Below are 17,992 nucleotides of genomic sequence, written 5' to 3'. Positions count from 1 at the left end.
GTACGATCCAATTTCCCATCGCAGCCAACTCCCTCAGTATTTACATCTATGGTATTGTTGATTAATTTTCTATCAATCCATTTTGAACCTCAATATATATAATATTTTTTAAGTTTGAAAAACATAAAAATCAATATAACAAGTACTTTTACGTAAAGTAAGTTTTTGTTAGGTATTATTGCTATTTCTAATAGAAAATTATGGTTAAAGTCGTGCGCAAAAAATTGAATAATTAAGAGTTAACATTACCGGTAGTATATTTTTTTTTCGAACGGTCAGGCCGTTGCCGACGTTTTATATTAAGAAAAAGATGTCCCATTTTAAAGTGCAAACGGGACCAAACCTCAGTGTCCAGTTACATTACCGGTAATATAGGGGCTGATCAGAAGAGAGTTGTGCAGTAGCAGCAACAGGACTAAGCTCAATATAAGTTTTACTGCTTGCACTGTACATACAGCACAATCGCAACCATATATAGCCGGCTGCAAACCAGCACAAACGATCTGCCCCATACTGAAACTACTAATCTACTCATAAGTACATCGAGCTTCATACAAAGCAATCAAACTATTTTTGTTCTCAGGTTTTGTAACTGTCATACATGATTATGGGGGTGTTTAGATCAGGGGTGTATAGTTCTGACGCATAACATCGGGTATTATGTAAGGTGTCGTATGGGTGTTCGACCACTAATAGAAAAATAATTACAGTATCCGTTAGTAAACCGTGAGACGAATTTATTAAGCCTAATTAATCCGTCATTATCACATGTTTACTGTAGCACCACATTGTCAAATCATAGAGCAATTAGGCTTAAAAGATTCGTCTCGCAAAGTAATTGTATTCTGTGCAATTAGTTACTTTTTTAGCCTATTTTTAATACTTCATGCAGGTGTTCAAACGTTCAATGTGATAGGGTGTAAAATTTTGGGGTGGGATCTAAATAGACCCTATCCTGAGTTGGTCTTCCTTTGTTTGTTTGAAAGGCGATCACCATGATGAAATTGAGAAAGAGGATGGATAAAAGTAATCGGCAAGATTCAGCATAAAAATGTCTGTCCTCCACTTGACCACTGCCCATTCAGTCATTCTTGGGACACAATGGAGAAATTTAGCATAAAAAATATTAAAGGAGAAATAACATATTATTACTACGTACTCTCTTCATCCCAAAATAAATCAACATAGGATCGATATATTATCATTGGTAGAGAAACCATCTTTGGTCGGTTGACCCAAATCCACAATAGTCCGGGTTTATAAGAGGAAGATCTTTAGTCCTGGTTGTTGGACCAACCGGAACTAAAAATCATCTTTTGTCCCGGTTGGTAACTCCAACCGGGACTAAAATTCATCTTTTGATTCCATGTCAGGCCGTGTCAGGGCCCTAGAATCATTAGTCCCGGTTAGTAACACCATCCGGGACTAAAAACCTATTTTTAGTTCCGGTTGATGTTACTAACCAGGAATAAAAATCAAAACACACTATATAATCCTAGTACCGATCCTCTTTACCCGTCCACACAACAAACTCCTCCCTCTATCTCTTTTTTCCTCTCTAACTTCTTATCTCTTTCCTTATCTCTAACCCCTAGCCTTCTCTTTCCTTTTTTCCTTCCACACAGCAAAGAAGAGGGTGGGCCGGCTAGCGGCCGGCGCAGCGGCGCGGGGGGCCACGCGGTGGCGGCGGCGGCGGTGGCGGCCGGCCGGCGCGGAGGGGAGGAGGGGAGGAGGGGAGGCGGCAGTGGCCGGCCGGCTTTTCTTTTTTTTTCACACTTTATGATTTATCCTGTGATGTATTTGATTTGTGTGTGATGTGAATCTGTGATGTATTTTTTAGAACTTGTGATGTAATTGTTTTAAGAGTTTGTGATGTATTTGGAGATGATCTATTTGAGGATTTGGAGATGTTCTGTGATATGTGATGATTTGGATTTAGGATTTCTTGGCATGATTAGGGGATGGTGTGAAATCAATATTCAATGCTAAAAACAATGAAAAAGAGAAAAACAAAAGAAAAAATATCTATTTAGTTCCGGATTCGTAGTCCCGGTTGAGGGTTATGAACCAGGACTAAAAAGCACTTCTCCATCAGTGTATTACACAGTACAACCAATCTAGACATGGATTTGTCCGGATTAGTTATACTATGTAACTAGCCAGTAGAGTCGCGCGTTCGCGCGGCTCTAGCCCCTGTCTATTAAATGCTATATGGTTGTATAATGTAAATAGGTTCTCGAAGAATATTGATTTGGTAGGAAGTGTAGTCAATTTTTTATCTGTAACAAACAATATTTTCGTGATTATAAATAATTAACATGCCTAATGTGTAATATTTACTATAAATATACTACTGGAAGGTTCTAAATTATGTATATTAGTAGCATGTATTATATTTTAAATATCTGCCCAAATGACCTTTTTTATTTAAAAAATCCTTTAGGCAAATATTTAAAATATAATAACTTCTAACAAACTTTTGAGGAACTTGTTGTTTTAGACATTCTTGAAAGGGAGCATGGAACGTGGCAACGCGAACGAGAAGAGGCGGCACCACCAGACGTTACTGGGGCATTAACTTTTTCCCACTTTTAAGATATGGCAATTAAGGATTTGACACTCACAGTCTATAATATGTGGGTTCTCATGTGTTTATGACATATGGTTCAGTGACGAATCCTTATACAAGTGGCAAATAGTTAAATATTTCGAAGTTGGCGTACAATGGCTTCTCCTCAGTTCTTTTCTCTTATTTGCTCATTTTTTATTTCTCCATCTACGCCCGCACTTCCTCCATCCCAACTCGACTTGTGCCACCATCTCCTCCTCCCTAACAATGATGGTGTGACAGGCGGACATGTGGTGAGTGGTGACAAGGAAACGGGACACATGTGGGTTTTCCTCTCTTTTCCACTATTTTTATCTTCTTCCTAATTTTTTTCTTGGAGTAGCTATATTTACGGCACTATATTTTCACAACATTAGTCAAATCGTTTTTACACTGTAAATTACATGCGCTCACATTGTAAATTTTAAAACTTAAACTGTAATTACATTGTAAATTTTGATGCTTACATTGTATTTTTTTCTAATACACAATGCATAAAAGAATTAGAATTAAAAGTAATTTATTATCTACTTGGAAAATGAGACGGGAGAGATAAAAGCATACTTACATATAGAAGAAACCAATCATATAGAGAAAAGTGATGGCAATTAAATAAAAAATGTGGTGACATATTTTTTTGCAAACTCTTATTTTTCTAGCTTTAACTCTCGATTTTCAATAATATTTTTTTGTCAAATTTATACAAGTTGGGTCTTTTTTACTCTCGCATGCCACATGCCTTCTATAGATCCTTCTAATGGAAGTGTCCTTACTCTTCTTTTTCCCTCCATACTTTTAAGTCGTTCTTTCCAGATCCAATGGCTCATATTTTACAGTATACGTGGCTCAATCAGGAAACAAATAGACATTCTTCATTGATGATGATGATGATGATGATGATGATGTCACATATTATCATAGATTCATTTATTTTGAGACGCAGAGAGTAATGACTAGCATTTAATCATTAGCAGAACAGTGAGGTCCAGCATTGAGACCAGAGTTCAAACGCTGGCCACGAGGACGCAAGACAACAACCTTTCCATTGATCTTGTCGCATGAATCACATAGCATATCCTAAGATCATAGATTTGTTAGATCTATCCACCTAAATTTCTATTGAATTATGGACAACAAAATTGTAGATTACATCAACAATAGGTGGTAAAAAACTTCATTGGAAAAGAAGAATGATGACAGGTTACAAATCCTAGTCCTAGCAGAAAAGTCAATAATAATAGTTGCACATAGCATGAGTCGTAGCAGAAATGTCAACAATAATAGCTGCACATAGCATCAGTCCGTCACTCATGCATACATATATATTTGTAGTTTGGCTGGGTACATATGGTTGGATGTAGAGGTTGGGTTCATGCCATTTCCTAATATATATACGTGTATGTATATTTGTAGGAAAAAAGGAACTATAAATATTTACAAGGATTCTCGAATTGATCCGAAAAAACTAGATGAGGTACATGTTGGATTTGAGCTTCCAGCTACAATTGCTTCAAGTAGCCTCGGCATCGGGGGTATGTCAATTTCAACTAGACCCTCGAGAATATGAACCACTTCACCCATTGTTGGTCGATTAAACTCATTATCCTGAATGCACCAACACGCAACCTTGCAAGCTGTTTCGGCCTCTTTTATGTTGATGTCACCATGTAATCTATAATCAACCAAACCACATATATCTCCATCAAGAAGCTTACGGACCACAAGCACTGGAAAATAATCATCATGGTCACCAACACAAGGAGATGAGGTATATGAGTTCCTTCTTCCTGATATTATTTCTAGCAAGACCATCCCATAGCTATAAACATCGACTTTTGGTGTTATAGGAACACCACTAATCCATTCAGGTGCAAGGTAACCTGCAGTTCCTCTCACCGTTGTCAAAACTCGGCTAAAATCCCTTCCCAAAAGCTTTGCCATACCAAAATCAGCAATTTTTGGAATGAATAAATCATCTAGAAGGATGTTTTCTGGTTTAATATCACAATGTATGATACAATCTTGACAGCTTTCGTGTAAGTAAGACAATCCTCTAGCAATTCCAATGGCTATTTGATACCTAGTATTCCAGGATATTGTAGTATTGCTCTGAAATAATTGGAGATCGAGAGAACGATTTGACATGTGCTCATAAACAAGCAATCTTCTGCCACCCTCACAACAGAAGCCGATCAATTTAACTAAATTGATGTGTTGAATGGTTCCAATTGAGCTCACTTCAGCCCTAAACTGCTTATCTCCTTGTGGAATTTGGCATGCATGGTCAAGCCTTTTCACTGCTATTGTTGTGGAATCACTTAGAGACCCCCTAAATACAGAACCAAAGCTACCTCCTCCAAGTCTCTCCATGAAATTTGTAGTTGCACGTTGCAAATCAATGTATTCAAATGAAATAATTCCATTGCAAAACTGGGAATCTTTCAATCTGTCACCTGAGAACTTAGTTTTACTCCGTCTCACCAGTAGTAGGATTAGTGGTAGCAAACATAATAAAGCAAAACTTGCAAAAATAGCAAGTCCAATAACCATTCCTCTACTATCAACGCCTGCACTATAAAATTCTTTTGCAGCTAGCCGTAGGTAAAGAGCTTCTCCATCCGTATTGCTATTTTCACTACATTGATCTTTTCTTATGTTAAGCAATTCATTGTGCCAAATAGAGCATCCACCATTGCTGAATGAATAAGCAGTGCAAGAGCAATTAGTTAAGCAAACTTGCATGCACTCACTTGAACTTTTTACACTTTCCACATTATGGGCATTTGGGGGCAATCTAACGCATGGCATAGAATAGAACATATCAGTTGAATGTGTTGTGGTTTTGTTGTTAATGCAATCTATTGGAGTATTTCTTGAGCATCCATATGTTCGATCTTCCAGTTCCCAATCCTCGAGTGATGTTACGATGAAGCCCTTTATACAGTTGCAATGTGGAAGCTCATTATCGATGCAGACTGTGAAAGGCCCACAAATTGCATAGACATCACACTGAGCTTTAGGTTGGGCATAGATCATTGTCCAATCTTTTGAGTCCTGAAGCCAAAGGAACATCTTTTCCTGACCTCCGATGTCTAATATCTGACGACTAACAGTCCTTTCATCTAGCAAATCATATCTAAAGTACTTCTCTTGATCATTATCAACAAATGATGAATTAAAAATAGTATGGCTTTTCATCTCCGGGATTGAGGAGAAGTAATCGCCGTTCCATGCACCGGTAGACCAATACGGTATGGAGGAATTCAATGGCAAAAGCAAGTACTGATCAACACCAGAAGGGTCTAACTCTTTGCAATAGGAACCGGTAGCTGGGTCAATTGAGTTTTTCCAAGAAATAATCTGACGGTTAAGGCCTGTGACCTTGTCCCATCCAAGCTTTGCCCCAGGAAAAAATGTATCTGTGGGGTAGTCAAAGCTCTGCCAGAAAACTTCTGAAGAGTTTGACAAGTTTGTTAGGATGAGATTTCCACTATTCAATAGCGTAGCAACGGTGTTGTTGGCAGTGATATTAGCTTGTGTAGACCAAACGATGGACTTTGTTGACTGGTTTAAGATGGCAAGATTTCCATCATGGAAGATTGTTAGCTCCACTGATGTGGGATCATCAATTGGCTTATCCCTATTTGCAACCCATGCAGGAGTTAGCTTGGGAACCTGGTTGAACCAAATTCCTAAGTACCACTTGCTAGTTTTCTGAGATGCTTTTCTTTGTGTCTCAAAGAAGCCAAGTGCGTACCTGCGATTTTCTGAGACAAGCTTATCGTTTTTGGCCAACGCCGTGCCAATTGAGATGGTGTCGATCGTGGCAGAACTTGCTGGGATGCTTAAGGCGAATAGTAGTACTACAAAAATGAGAAGAGCCATGGTGAGCAACTGTGGGCGATCACTATTCAGTTCTGCTTTCATTTATAGTAGCCAAAAGGAAATACTAATTAATTAAGATTAATTGGATTCATGTCATTGCAAATTTGCCTTTTCAGAAAAATATTGTTACAATTCATCTGTTCGTAGCCTGGCATGGCTATGAACAGATGAATTGTAATGTTATTTTTAATACGCAAATTTATAATAGCATGATCCAATTAACCCAATTAATTACATAATGTTTCGACGGTGATGTAAGATCTTTTGCTATGAATTGCCAAACATCCACGGCATGTCTACTATGTGTGACAAATGACAGTCGTACATATATTATACTTCTCACCCTAGGTCTTGATGGTGTTGCAATGCTAGAGATGGCCATACTAGTGATCTTTGTTTTAACTATTCTTATATAAATTTAGTCCCAAGTTAGAGGAATTTAGTTTAGAACAAAATTAAAACACCTTAATTACATTATAAAACGGAGTATATGTATTTACTAGCTAGCGAGTGGGCTCCAACCTAATGTTTTCTTTTAAGGCCGCTTTTGAGATGGCTGATCAGCCAAATAGCTGTGTGTCTGACAAGCTTACTAATTAGTCCTTGATTAGTAATATCTGTTACTGTTACCAACTTAAAAAATAGACTTATTTGATTTAAAAAAACTTTAGAAAGTTTTTTTAAAAAAAATGACATCATCTAAGCAGTTTAAAACACGTGTTCATGAAAATCTAGTACTATCTTTGTTCCAAGACATAAAAATTTATAGGATTCAAATTTTATACTACTAGTAGAATACCCGTGCGTTGCAACAGGAATTAAATCAAAATTGAAATCCCTGGTGCACACCTGTCAGACTAGTCAGTTTCCAACTTGTTTAACTTTTACTAACAAGTATCTTGTCGTTTTATTTTAGTGATCATGTAAACATTATATATGTGGGCTAAAAGGCACTAGACTATAGCTCTGTGCTCCATGTGAACTATCAGGGAGCACAACATATGAGGCATATATGCCACAAATGCGAGACATATATGCCACAGATGCGTATTACCTCCATATTAATGCACGAGTCACCACTCACCAATCACCAATTCACCATATAGCTTTTCCTATCTTTGCCATTATTGCGAAGCAGTGCCTTTGTGGCAAAGGCAGAAGCCAGTGGCAGCAAGTATGCCGAGCAATGAGATTTGCTCTGGCGAGAAAAAAAAATATCTTAAAATATCGGTACCTCACTCTTTAAAATTGTTTTTAACTCCAACGATTGAAAATGATTCGGTATCTTGAGATATCGGTACCTCGAAATATTTTTTGTTAGACCGGAGCAAATCTTGCCAAGCAGTAGAAGATATGTGCACAACTTCTGTACATCATCCATATATAGCACTTTAGGCTGTGTTTAAATTCACGCTGAAATTGGAAGTTGAAATTGGAACGATGTGATGGAAAAGTTGAAAGTTTATGTGTGTAGGAAAGTTTTGATGTGATGGAAAAGTTGGAAGTTTGAAGAAAAAGTTTAGCAGGACTTGAAGTGCTTGACCTTCTGTTATTCACTGGATTTTGTGCTCTGGGAGTTGAGCACGTTTCGTCAGTATGATTCCTAGCCCCCCGCATGAATAATTCATAGCGGGGAGGTGTCAATCTCATATTGCTATTATTCATCATATTATTGCTGTGAACTATTTACTTGATTGTAAGAATAAATTAAATATTTTTTACCATAAGGTTTACGAATAAACTTAATAAAAGTGAGAAAAACATCGCTACTAAAATTATTTTTGCATGTTCTTGGCTTTATTTATCTCAAGCGGTCAAAAAGAAAAACCACTATGAAGATGGTTAAAGCCGTGTTAGGGTCATAAGAGAAACGCCCATGGGTTTTTCGGCTAGTTTCACAAGGTAGTGTGCTTCCTTCTCTAATATTCGTGTTTTTTTTTTTGGTCTTAGGGTCATAAACCACATGTGAAAAACTATTTTTACATGCAGCTGTGGAATCCGCTTATATAAATCATTGATTCCTATAGGCCTTAAGCTGCAGTGGTTGGCTAAACGCATGTATAAATGTGTTACGGACTGGCTACACAAATGGTTTTTCTAGTGCATGGTGTTTAGGCAAGCGCATCCGCCGAATTAACTTGGTGAAAAATATGTTCAACTGTGATGCAAGATCTTCACACTCTTACCAATTGTACGACGCCACCCTGAAATATCCCAGAGGCAAATGATGCCTTCTATCCTAACTAGCCAAGAGCCCGTGCATTTCAACATAAAACAAATTGAGTTTCTAACTTATTAAGTCAATTAAGCATATATTTAGTCTAAGTAGTACTCGTATGATTTTCTTTATTAGACAAGTAGGTGGCTTTGAAATTTAGGGAGAACCAGCAGTAAAACGGAAGATACGGAAGATAATTCGCTGGAGGGTCTTATAATAATATAGATTGTGATACTCAAAAGTAAAGGGCGAATGTGGCAGAATGGACACCATCACTACTGATATTTTAAGTAGCATAGATACTATTACGGACGTAGAACACCCTAAAAGGTTTAGCTTTGAGTACTCTGATCATAAATATTTTTTGATGTTCCAAATAAGTTTTTGATTATATTTGATTGCTAAGTTTTAAATATTTGACCAAATCAATGCTTAGTTTAAAATAAGAAAAAAATGATATGCATAAATTTTCTTTAGAAATACTTCCATAATACTATAAACTTATGTATTTTATAAACATATTATAATACACAATTAACTGTCAAAATTTTAAATATTGAACCAAATCTTATCCAAAACTTTAGATATATACGACGAAATAGAGTACTCCTCCGTTATAAAATATGACAAACTAAAATTAGATTAGATATCACTAGTCTAATATGCGTTATGGACGGAGGGAGAAACACCCAGGGGTTTTCCGGTTAGCTCCACAAGGTGGTGGGCTAGATGACCTGGATTCGAAACCTCACCCCTTCTAATTATTTAATATTAGATTCTTCTCTAGTATTTGAGTTTTTTTTTTCGTTATGGACGGAGGGAGCACGAACTTGCTACTCAGGTAACCACTAGATGAGACGCCTAGATGCAGATAAGCAGCTGCGCTTCAGGGCCTCCCAGGAGCGGGCTTCCACTTTACGTGGGCTCGGACACGATAGGAATAAGTCCACTTACCTTCTAGTATCATCTTTATATCGAGTTTAATTTACATCCTTAAACCACAATAACAAAAACTCCACCCCCACCTTAACGAAACTATCCAAATCAAGTTCCATAGTAATATGGATGATGGTTTTGTTGATGTGGCATCCTAGTCAGGAAAAAAATAAAAAAGATGTGAGACTCTTGTAAATGGCATACATCTTCTTCCTCTACTCCTTTAAAAGTTTCGGCCGAAATAATATCATATCGGAGGGATCCGATAGGAAATTTCCGAATATGTATTCCACTTACATATGGGCCTCACATGCTTTTTATTTCTTTTCTGACTAGAATTTCACGTCAACGAAATCACTCTGATTTGAATTGTTTTGTCAAGATGAGTGGTGATTGGTGAAGATATCTGGTGGTTTTGGGATGTCAATTAAACTCGACACGAAGATGAGAGATGGTAAATAGACTTATTCCTACACGATACGATACTCCGAGCTGGTGGAGGCCTCCACGGCCCCTCGCTGATCTCCCGGAGATTTTGGGCCGAGCGGCCCTGAACCCAAGGCCCAACAGGCAACATGAGGCCCAAGCTCCATCTCTCGGTTCCGCCGCCCGTGTTCCCCCATTGCCTCGTCCTCGTAGCGCCGTCAGCCGTGTTGCAGGCGACGGCAAACTGGTAAGCCGATGCGGAGCCCTAGACCTGGAGCGTGACCTCGTCGATGGCGGCGTGCTGAGATCGGCGTTCGCGGCGGAGGGGGGGACCTCGTCGGTGTGGTATGCTTGTCGCGCGGCGGCGCGGCCGTAGCTCTCGTCGTTGGGCGCCTGGTAAGACGCACGACCCAATCTCTCACGCACCAGCACCACTGTCGTGGAGGATTTGGATTCTGGAGCAAAGATCCAATCTCCCATCGCAGGGGGAAGGAAAAAGAAGGTACTCCTACTCCCCTCCGTATTCACATCTATGATATTGTTGATTAATTTTATTCTATCAATCTTTTTGAACCTTGACCGTCAATATAATACCTCTTTAAGTTTGAAAACATAAAAATCATATAGATAGATATTTCTTTATAAGTACCTTTACAGAATGTTTTTTTCTTAGATATTAGTGTGTTATATTCTAATAAAAAATTATGATTAAAGTTGGCGTAGAAATTAAACCGAATAAGAGTTAACCGTACTATATATTGAAACTACTCCCTTTAGTCATAAGTACATGGCGCTTCGGACAAAGCAATCAAACTATTTTTGTTCTCAAGTTTTGTAAATGTCATATACGAATATATGATTACCCGGAGGGAGTAATTAACGTGAATGTGCAAGGCACGTCAACATATGTAGAATGGAGTAAATACTCTTAAATTGTTATTCTTTACACTAACAATGGTGAGAAACATCAATTCACAATAGATATTTTGAGTCTCGATTTGTGCAAAAATGAGAACTGTTACAAATATATCAGTTGAGTTCAAAGGTAACAACAAAAATTAAGGTTCCACGACCTAAATTATTACTACCCATGTTTGCTAATGTATGTTGATCTAACCAATGTTAAAAAAAAAATTGGAGGGAGTATTTTATTATAATGTAACTAAATGGAGAACTTGTAAACATTTTATTCCATCAATCTTCGTAAAATAGTCATGTTTTGACCATCCTAATCCTGAGACCAATTTTGAAGAAATCATGAATAGCAATGGTGTTTAGTAGGTTGTCTTGAACATCTGGATACACATTAACTTATTTATTTCAAATAAAAGAAATGAAATGGCTGCACGTACCTTCATGATAAGCATAGTTTCCACTATTTGGCCACAACAGTACACTAATGATTGTAAGGAGTACAAACTTTCTAAAAATCAGGAATAAGATGGTTTTGAAGCATTTATTAGATAACATATAATTTACATATCTATGCGTCTATAGACATGTACGTACTCATCACATGGTCAACTTCCAAAAACCTTGCAACAATAATGGACCTTTCTATTTCAGCTTGCATTAACATTTCTCGGTAGTGATCTCTTTAGTCCCCAAGCATTAGAAGAAAAATCGATATTATGGCTGCAAAGTGTAATGACATGGTTGGTTTAAATAGAAATTATTAAAATTGCCAAATTATGAGTAGTGTTTAAACATCAATGGTACCAGATATTCATCAACACTATATCTCTCACTCTCATTGGCCAAGCCAAACCGAAGTCCTTAGGCCCTACATATGCATAATTCTTCTTGTCAAGGGTTACATTTATATTAGGGGTTATATTTTGTTCAGTAACCCCTGATATAGAACGTACCAATTGATTCTTTTCTAGCGCATAGGAACAAAGAGAATTATGCTTATGTAGGGCTTCGTGACTTTAGTCTTGCTTGACCAATGAGAGTGATAGATAAAAGATTGATGGATATCTGGTACCAATGATGCTTCAAAACTACATACTTTAGCCATTTTAATAATCTCTATTTTAACCAACAATCTCATTGCACTTTGTAGACATAATATCAACTTTTTTCTCATGCTTGGAGACCAAATAGATCACTAGCGGAAAATGCTAAGGTGAAATAGAAACATCCTTTTTTGTTGCAACGTTTTTGAAGGTTGACCATTTGACGAGTATATCCATATCTATAGACTCATCTGAATTATATATATGTTATCTACTAAATGCTTTAAAACCATCTATACCTAATTTTTAGATAAGTATGGTCAGTATAGTCGATACAGGCACTAGTGTTCCGTTGTGAACAAACAGTGGGATGTATGCTCCTCTTGAATGCACGTGCACACATTTCATTTGTTATGTTTGAAATAAATAAATTAGTAGTGTATTGAATGCATCATATAACCTATATGTATCCAGATGTTCAAGAAAACCTACCAAAACAAAATTCACGATTTCTTCAAGGTTACCTTAGGATTAGAATGGTCAAAACTGGATTGTAATACAATACCTAATCTCCTGAGGGGAACTGATCTGGCAACTAACATGGACTAATGTTGGAACTAGAAATTGTTTACAAGTTTTGCATTTATAATTTCATTGTAATAAAATATTAGTTTAGGTTGTAGAACTTTAAATTTTCTTCTTGTTACCTATGGACTCAATTGATAGTATTTGCAACGGTTCTCATTTTTGCAAACGTTGGGATTCAAAATATTTTCCATCAACCAGTGTTTCTCACCATTATTGTATAAAAAAAATAAGAATATAAGAATATTTACTCAATTCTTTATATGTCGATGTGCCTTGCACGTGCACTAACTATTATCATCTAGGTCTCATTTGGAATACTCCCTTGGGGTTGATAATACTTATCGTTTTGGACAAGGACACAGTCTCCAAAAAGTATATATATAGAAATATCAACAAATATACTCCCTCCATCCCAAAATGATCATCATATGTGTTTATGCACCAAGACCAAGGATAATTTAAATCGTATCAATCAAGACATTATGCACACATTCTCCCACAATGCATGCATCGATTAAAACACCATGCCAATTACACCCTAGCATGCACACATTATCCCATGATGTATTAATTGTATTCCGATTAAATCCGTGTCCATACAGTTATATGATGATCAATTTGAGAAAATTTTGGATTCCATTATATGATAATCAATTTGGGAAGGAGGGAGTATGATTTTATTGAAGTACTTTTTAATACTAATCTACACATATGGTTTTCATATTTTTAAGATAAATATTTTAGAAATTATTTATAGTCAAAGATTTTAAAGTTTGACTTTACCCTTGTTCAAAGCGACTAATATTATCAGCTTAGAGGGAGTACAACATTTTGTAAGATTCTTTTACCATAGTTAATTCAATTTCAAACTGACATGTCATAGATTAAATACTACATACAGATATAAAAATGTTATAAACACCAATTTTATCAATTTAACATAAGTTCTACATCCTGACTCCATCCTGGCTCCAGGATTTCCAGATGACATTTACATTCTCATGAATATCTAAAATGACATTGTCTATATATAAACTAGAATGTTCTAGGGGTTCCATATTATGAAATTTTAACTGTTGGATCAAAATATAACCATCCATAGGGGTGGCAATTTCCCCCGTGGGGCCACCCCTGCGGGGTCGGGGACGGGTGCTGATTTCAACCTGTGGAGAGTCGGGGTCGGTGCCCCGGCCATGGGCGGGGGCGGGGGATGGCAGCCACCCGCGGGTGACCCGCAGAGCCCCGAGGGTGTATATTAGACTATTAATACTAATATTGCAAGCCCAAAAAGCCCATCTAGCCTATCATATACAAAGCCAAACCTTAATTTCCCCACCCTCTACCCTATCCTCATTTCCTCACCCACCCAGCCATCATTCTCCACCGGCGGCCGAGCCGTCTTCCTCCAGCAGTGGCTAGGCGCGGATGGCGGCGGCCATGTGCCACCATCCACGTTAGCGTCGACGGCCAAGGAACGGGCGGCGGCGACAGTGGCCACGCGTTGCCATCCGCGTCGGCATTGACGGCCAAGGGCGCGGCCAACCGTGTTGGTGTCGACGTCCAGGTGCAACACGTGCATCTCGATGCCTCCCATACCGATGTCGCCTACCCACCCCACCACCCTCTCCCTCGTGGGCATCACCTCCAACGCCATTGAGGCTTGCCAGACCACGAAGCCCCCTCCTCTCAGCCCCATTTCATCTCATTTCTTATTTACACTCCCTAGCTTCGGTGCCACCATCCTCCTCCGTCTTCGGCAGCTCCTACTACCAGATCAATCACCACCTCCCACTACCTCCTAACCACTCCAATGACAAGCTTCCCCCGCCACCAACACCAGCCCGTCACCTCCTCTCCCGTGGCCAAGGTGGCGCCATAGCCATCTCACTTGTCACCCCCACAGCCAATGGCCCACCATCGTGCTGCCACTGTCCCGGTCGTTCCTCTAAGCTACGAAACCCCTCCGTCCACCTTTGCCACCACTTGACACCAACCCCGAAAGCAAACTGCTCACGAGCTTGCTAGAGTTGCTAGAGCTGGAGAAGATCTTGGAGCATGAATCGTAGGTAGAGAAGGTCGGAAATTCACGTGATTTCTCCCCTAAAATCTGTCATATGATGTCTAGCATTCCTGATCTGAAATTTCGGGTCAAGTATTTGAACTTCAGACCAAAGGTCAAGTTTCCCCCTGATTTATTAGGATGTAACACGTAAGTTTAACAATCTGCTGGGAGTGGGAATAATGGTTACAATCATTACAAGGGTGGCATAATGAAGCGGCAAGGAAGCTTACGATATAAACAGCAGATGAGAAATGTGACGTGTAGAACTAGCTAGGTGAACGAACAACGATCAAAACTAGTGATTACATTATTTTCGAATCTAAACCTCCTGCAAGAGTATGAAGCAATCTTGGCATTGGAGGTGTCTCAACTTCAGATAGACCCTCGAGAAACTGTAGTACCTCACTCATTGTGGGTCGATCAAACTCATTGTCTTGAATACACCAACATGCGACTTTGCAAACTCTTTCAACCTGCTCCAGATTCACTTCACCATGCAAGTTTGCATCCACCAGACTGTCAATGTCTCTGTTCAGAAGATTGCGTGCAACTTGCACGGGGAAACAAGCTTCATGCACGCCATCACGCGAAGATTGTTTACTGGAGTTCCTGCTTCCTGAAATGATTTCTAACAAAACCATTCCATAGCTGTAAACGTCCACTTTTGATGTGATAGCTGTTCCGCTTATCCACTCAGGAGCAAGATATCCTATGGTTCCTCTCATTGTAGTTACGACATGACTGAAATCCCTTCCGAGAAACTTTGCCATTCCAAAGTCTGCAACTTTAGGAGTGAAAGATGAATCAAGAAGTATGTTCTCTGGTTTGATATCACAGTGTATAATGCAGTCTCGGCAACTAGAATGCAAATAAGCTAGTCCTCTTGCAACTCCGAGGGCTATTTGGTACCTAATAGTCCAACTCAAAACTGCACCACTGCTTGGGAAGAGATGGGCATCAAGAGAACTGTTTGGCATGTGTTCATAAACAAGTAACCTCCTGTCACCTTTGCAGCAAAACCCAATCAGTTTAACCAAGTTTACATGCTGGATTATCCCTATGGAACTCACTTCAGCTCTGAATTGCTTCTCTCCTTGGCGAGCACCATCAAGCCTTTTCACTGCAATGATAGTCGAGTCACTTAGCGACCCCTTAAATACAGAACCAAAACTGCCGGCCCCCAACTTCTCCGAAAAATTTTTAGTTGCATGCTGGAGATCAACGTATCTAAATGCAATGATTCCCATGCCTCCCTGAACATTATCCATTGTGAGGTTATATCTCTTCCCTTTTCTGATCCAAATCATCAGCAGAAAGATCAAACCCAAAGCAGCAGTGCTGGCACCAATTGAAGCACCAAGGATCACCCCCCATCTATTGTTTCTCCTACTTTCCAGTACTTCTTTTGCAGAAAGGCGAAGGTAGAGAACACCATTACCTTGTTGTCGTACATTGAGCAGCTTGTCATGCCAAACAGAGCAGCCACCTTCACCGTAGGAATACGCAGTACATGAGCAGCTACTGAGGCAGGCAGCTGCACATTCATCTGCACTAGTAGCTGCTCCTATGCTCTGGGCTTTATCAGGAAGCTGAACAGAAGTCATAGGATAGAACTTATCTGCCGTGCCTGCTGCAGTTTTATTGCTGTTGCAGAGCAGCGGAGTATTTCTCACACATCCACCTGTTCGGTCATCTAGCTCCCAATCTTCAGGTGATTGTACTGAGAAGCCCTTCATGCAGGTGCAGGAGGGGAATGTGATGTCGTTGCAGACCGTGAAAGGTCCACAGAAAGCGTAGACATCGCACTGCGATTTGGGTGCCGTGAAGATGGTTTGCCAATCCCACGACCCCTCGAACCACACAAGCGCCTTCAGCTGGCCGGAGACATCCAGTATGGTACGTGATAGCACCGTGGGATCTGCAATTGCATACTCGATATACTTCTCTTGCTCATTGCTTGTAAAATTCAGTGATAGCCATGTCTGTCCTACCGTCTCCGGTATGTTGCTGAAGTACCGGCCGTTCCAGTCTCCGCTGGACCAATACGGATTCGAGGAGTTGAACGTGGAGACCATGGAGGTAGGGCCGTTGTGTCCGAGCAACTCGAAGGAATACATGCCAGGAGCTTGATCAACGGTGTTCTTCCTGGAGACAAGACGGCGGTTCACACCGGTGGCGTTGTTCCAGCCGATCTTTCCACCCTGCAGAACAGTGTCTGTCGGGTGATCAAAGCTTTGCCAGAGAATGGTGGATGATGCATTGGTTGTGCTAGTGCTACGCAGGACAAGGTTTCCATCGTCCAGGAGAACAGCATGGGTGGTGTTGGTTGGGATGTTGGCTTTGCTGGACCAGACCATGGAGGAGTTCTTGGCATGGGTCGTTGCAACGATGGCGAGGTTGCCATCGCTGGAAACTAGGAGCTTGCACGACGCGAGATCCGCGACAGGGTTTTCGCCGTTGGCAACCCATACAGGGGTGAATTTAGGGACGGTGTTGAACCAGATGCCTAGGTAAATGTTCGGAGTGCTATTGGAGGAGGACTTGTTACTGTCGGTTTGGAAGAAGCCGAGGGCCAACCTGCCATTGCTGGACACGAGCTTGTCGCCGGCGGCGAGCTCTTGTCCCGGTGAGATGGCATCGAGCGTCGCAGCATGGCATGAAGATTTGTGTAGCTGGGAGAGGAGGAAGAGCTCGAAGACGATGATGATGATCAGAGCCACGATCGAATGCACAATTGGCTAAAGAATGGGAGGGACATAGGGAGTAGCCATGGTAACTGAGTCTTTTATAACATCCAAGATCCAACTTGACGTTATTGTTTGTAAATAGCTAGTCCTTAAGTTCTTTATGACATCCAAATTTATGTTCATAGTATGAATCTTGTACATTGTATGTACTGCAACTTGTACTCCTACTTGATACTGCAACTGGATTATATTAAACGCGACAGTTCCATCAGCCATCACAGGAGAAAAGGCAGTGATACTGCAACTTGTACATGATTGCAACTGGATTGTAAAAGGACAAGTCAGTCGTTAGTGGCAAGTAGAGAGATTCTTTTTCTCAACATGGAATAGTTGGAAGTTGTTTTCCGAGTATTCTTTAGTCTTTCCTGTAAATTATTTTCAAATCTTCTGTGGAAAGTTTCTTGAATCATGACGGTCTTTTTTAATCATATCTAATGAAAGTTGCTAAACATAACTTTTTTTTAACTATTACTAGAATTGAAGCGTGTGAATTCACGCGTTTGCGCGTTAGACTACCCCTGTTTCTTTGGTCTTTGGTTTGCTCGATCAGTGCACAGCTGGATG

General features: G+C 39.7%; 2 protein-coding genes across 2 annotated transcripts; both read right to left on the bottom strand.

Moving 5' to 3' along the window:
- Positions 1-3,774: 3,774 nt before the first annotated feature.
- LOC127769998 (G-type lectin S-receptor-like serine/threonine-protein kinase At2g19130) lies at positions 3,775-6,628 on the bottom strand. Its single transcript, XM_052295667.1, has one exon. It carries the CDS (start codon positions 6,533-6,535, stop codon positions 4,043-4,045), a length of 2,493 nt encoding a protein of 830 aa, XP_052151627.1. The 5' UTR covers positions 6,536-6,628; the 3' UTR covers positions 3,775-4,042.
- Positions 6,629-14,829: 8,201 nt separating this feature from the next.
- Positions 14,830-17,644, bottom strand: LOC127770832 (G-type lectin S-receptor-like serine/threonine-protein kinase At2g19130). The gene is made up of 2 exons (XM_052296616.1): positions 17,597-17,644; positions 14,830-17,419 (listed from the first exon to the last, which is right to left on the bottom strand). Exons 1-2 carry the CDS (start codon positions 17,642-17,644, stop codon positions 14,984-14,986), a joined length of 2,484 nt encoding a protein of 827 aa, XP_052152576.1. The 3' UTR covers positions 14,830-14,983.
- Positions 17,645-17,992: the final 348 nt, after the last annotated feature.

The sequence above is a fragment of the Oryza glaberrima genome, chromosome 4 (assembly GCF_000147395.1).
Source record: "Oryza glaberrima chromosome 4, OglaRS2, whole genome shotgun sequence".
Classification (NCBI taxonomy): domain Eukaryota; kingdom Viridiplantae; phylum Streptophyta; class Magnoliopsida; order Poales; family Poaceae; genus Oryza; species Oryza glaberrima.
Note: the sequence above shows the minus strand (reverse complement) of the source record. Positions and strands in the feature narration are given on the sequence as shown.

Coding starts and splice junctions, on each gene's coding strand:
- LOC127769998 (XM_052295667.1), bottom strand. CDS start 6,535: ATGAAAGCAGAACTGAATAGTGATCGCCCACAGTTGCTCACCATGGCT.
- LOC127770832 (XM_052296616.1), bottom strand. CDS start 17,644: ATGGCTGATGGAACTGTCGCGTTTAATATAATCCAGTTGCAGTATCAA. Junction 17,420..17,596: donor TAATCCAGTTGCAGTATCAA/GTAGGAGTACAA, acceptor CCCATTCTTTAG/CCAATTGTGCATTCGATCGT.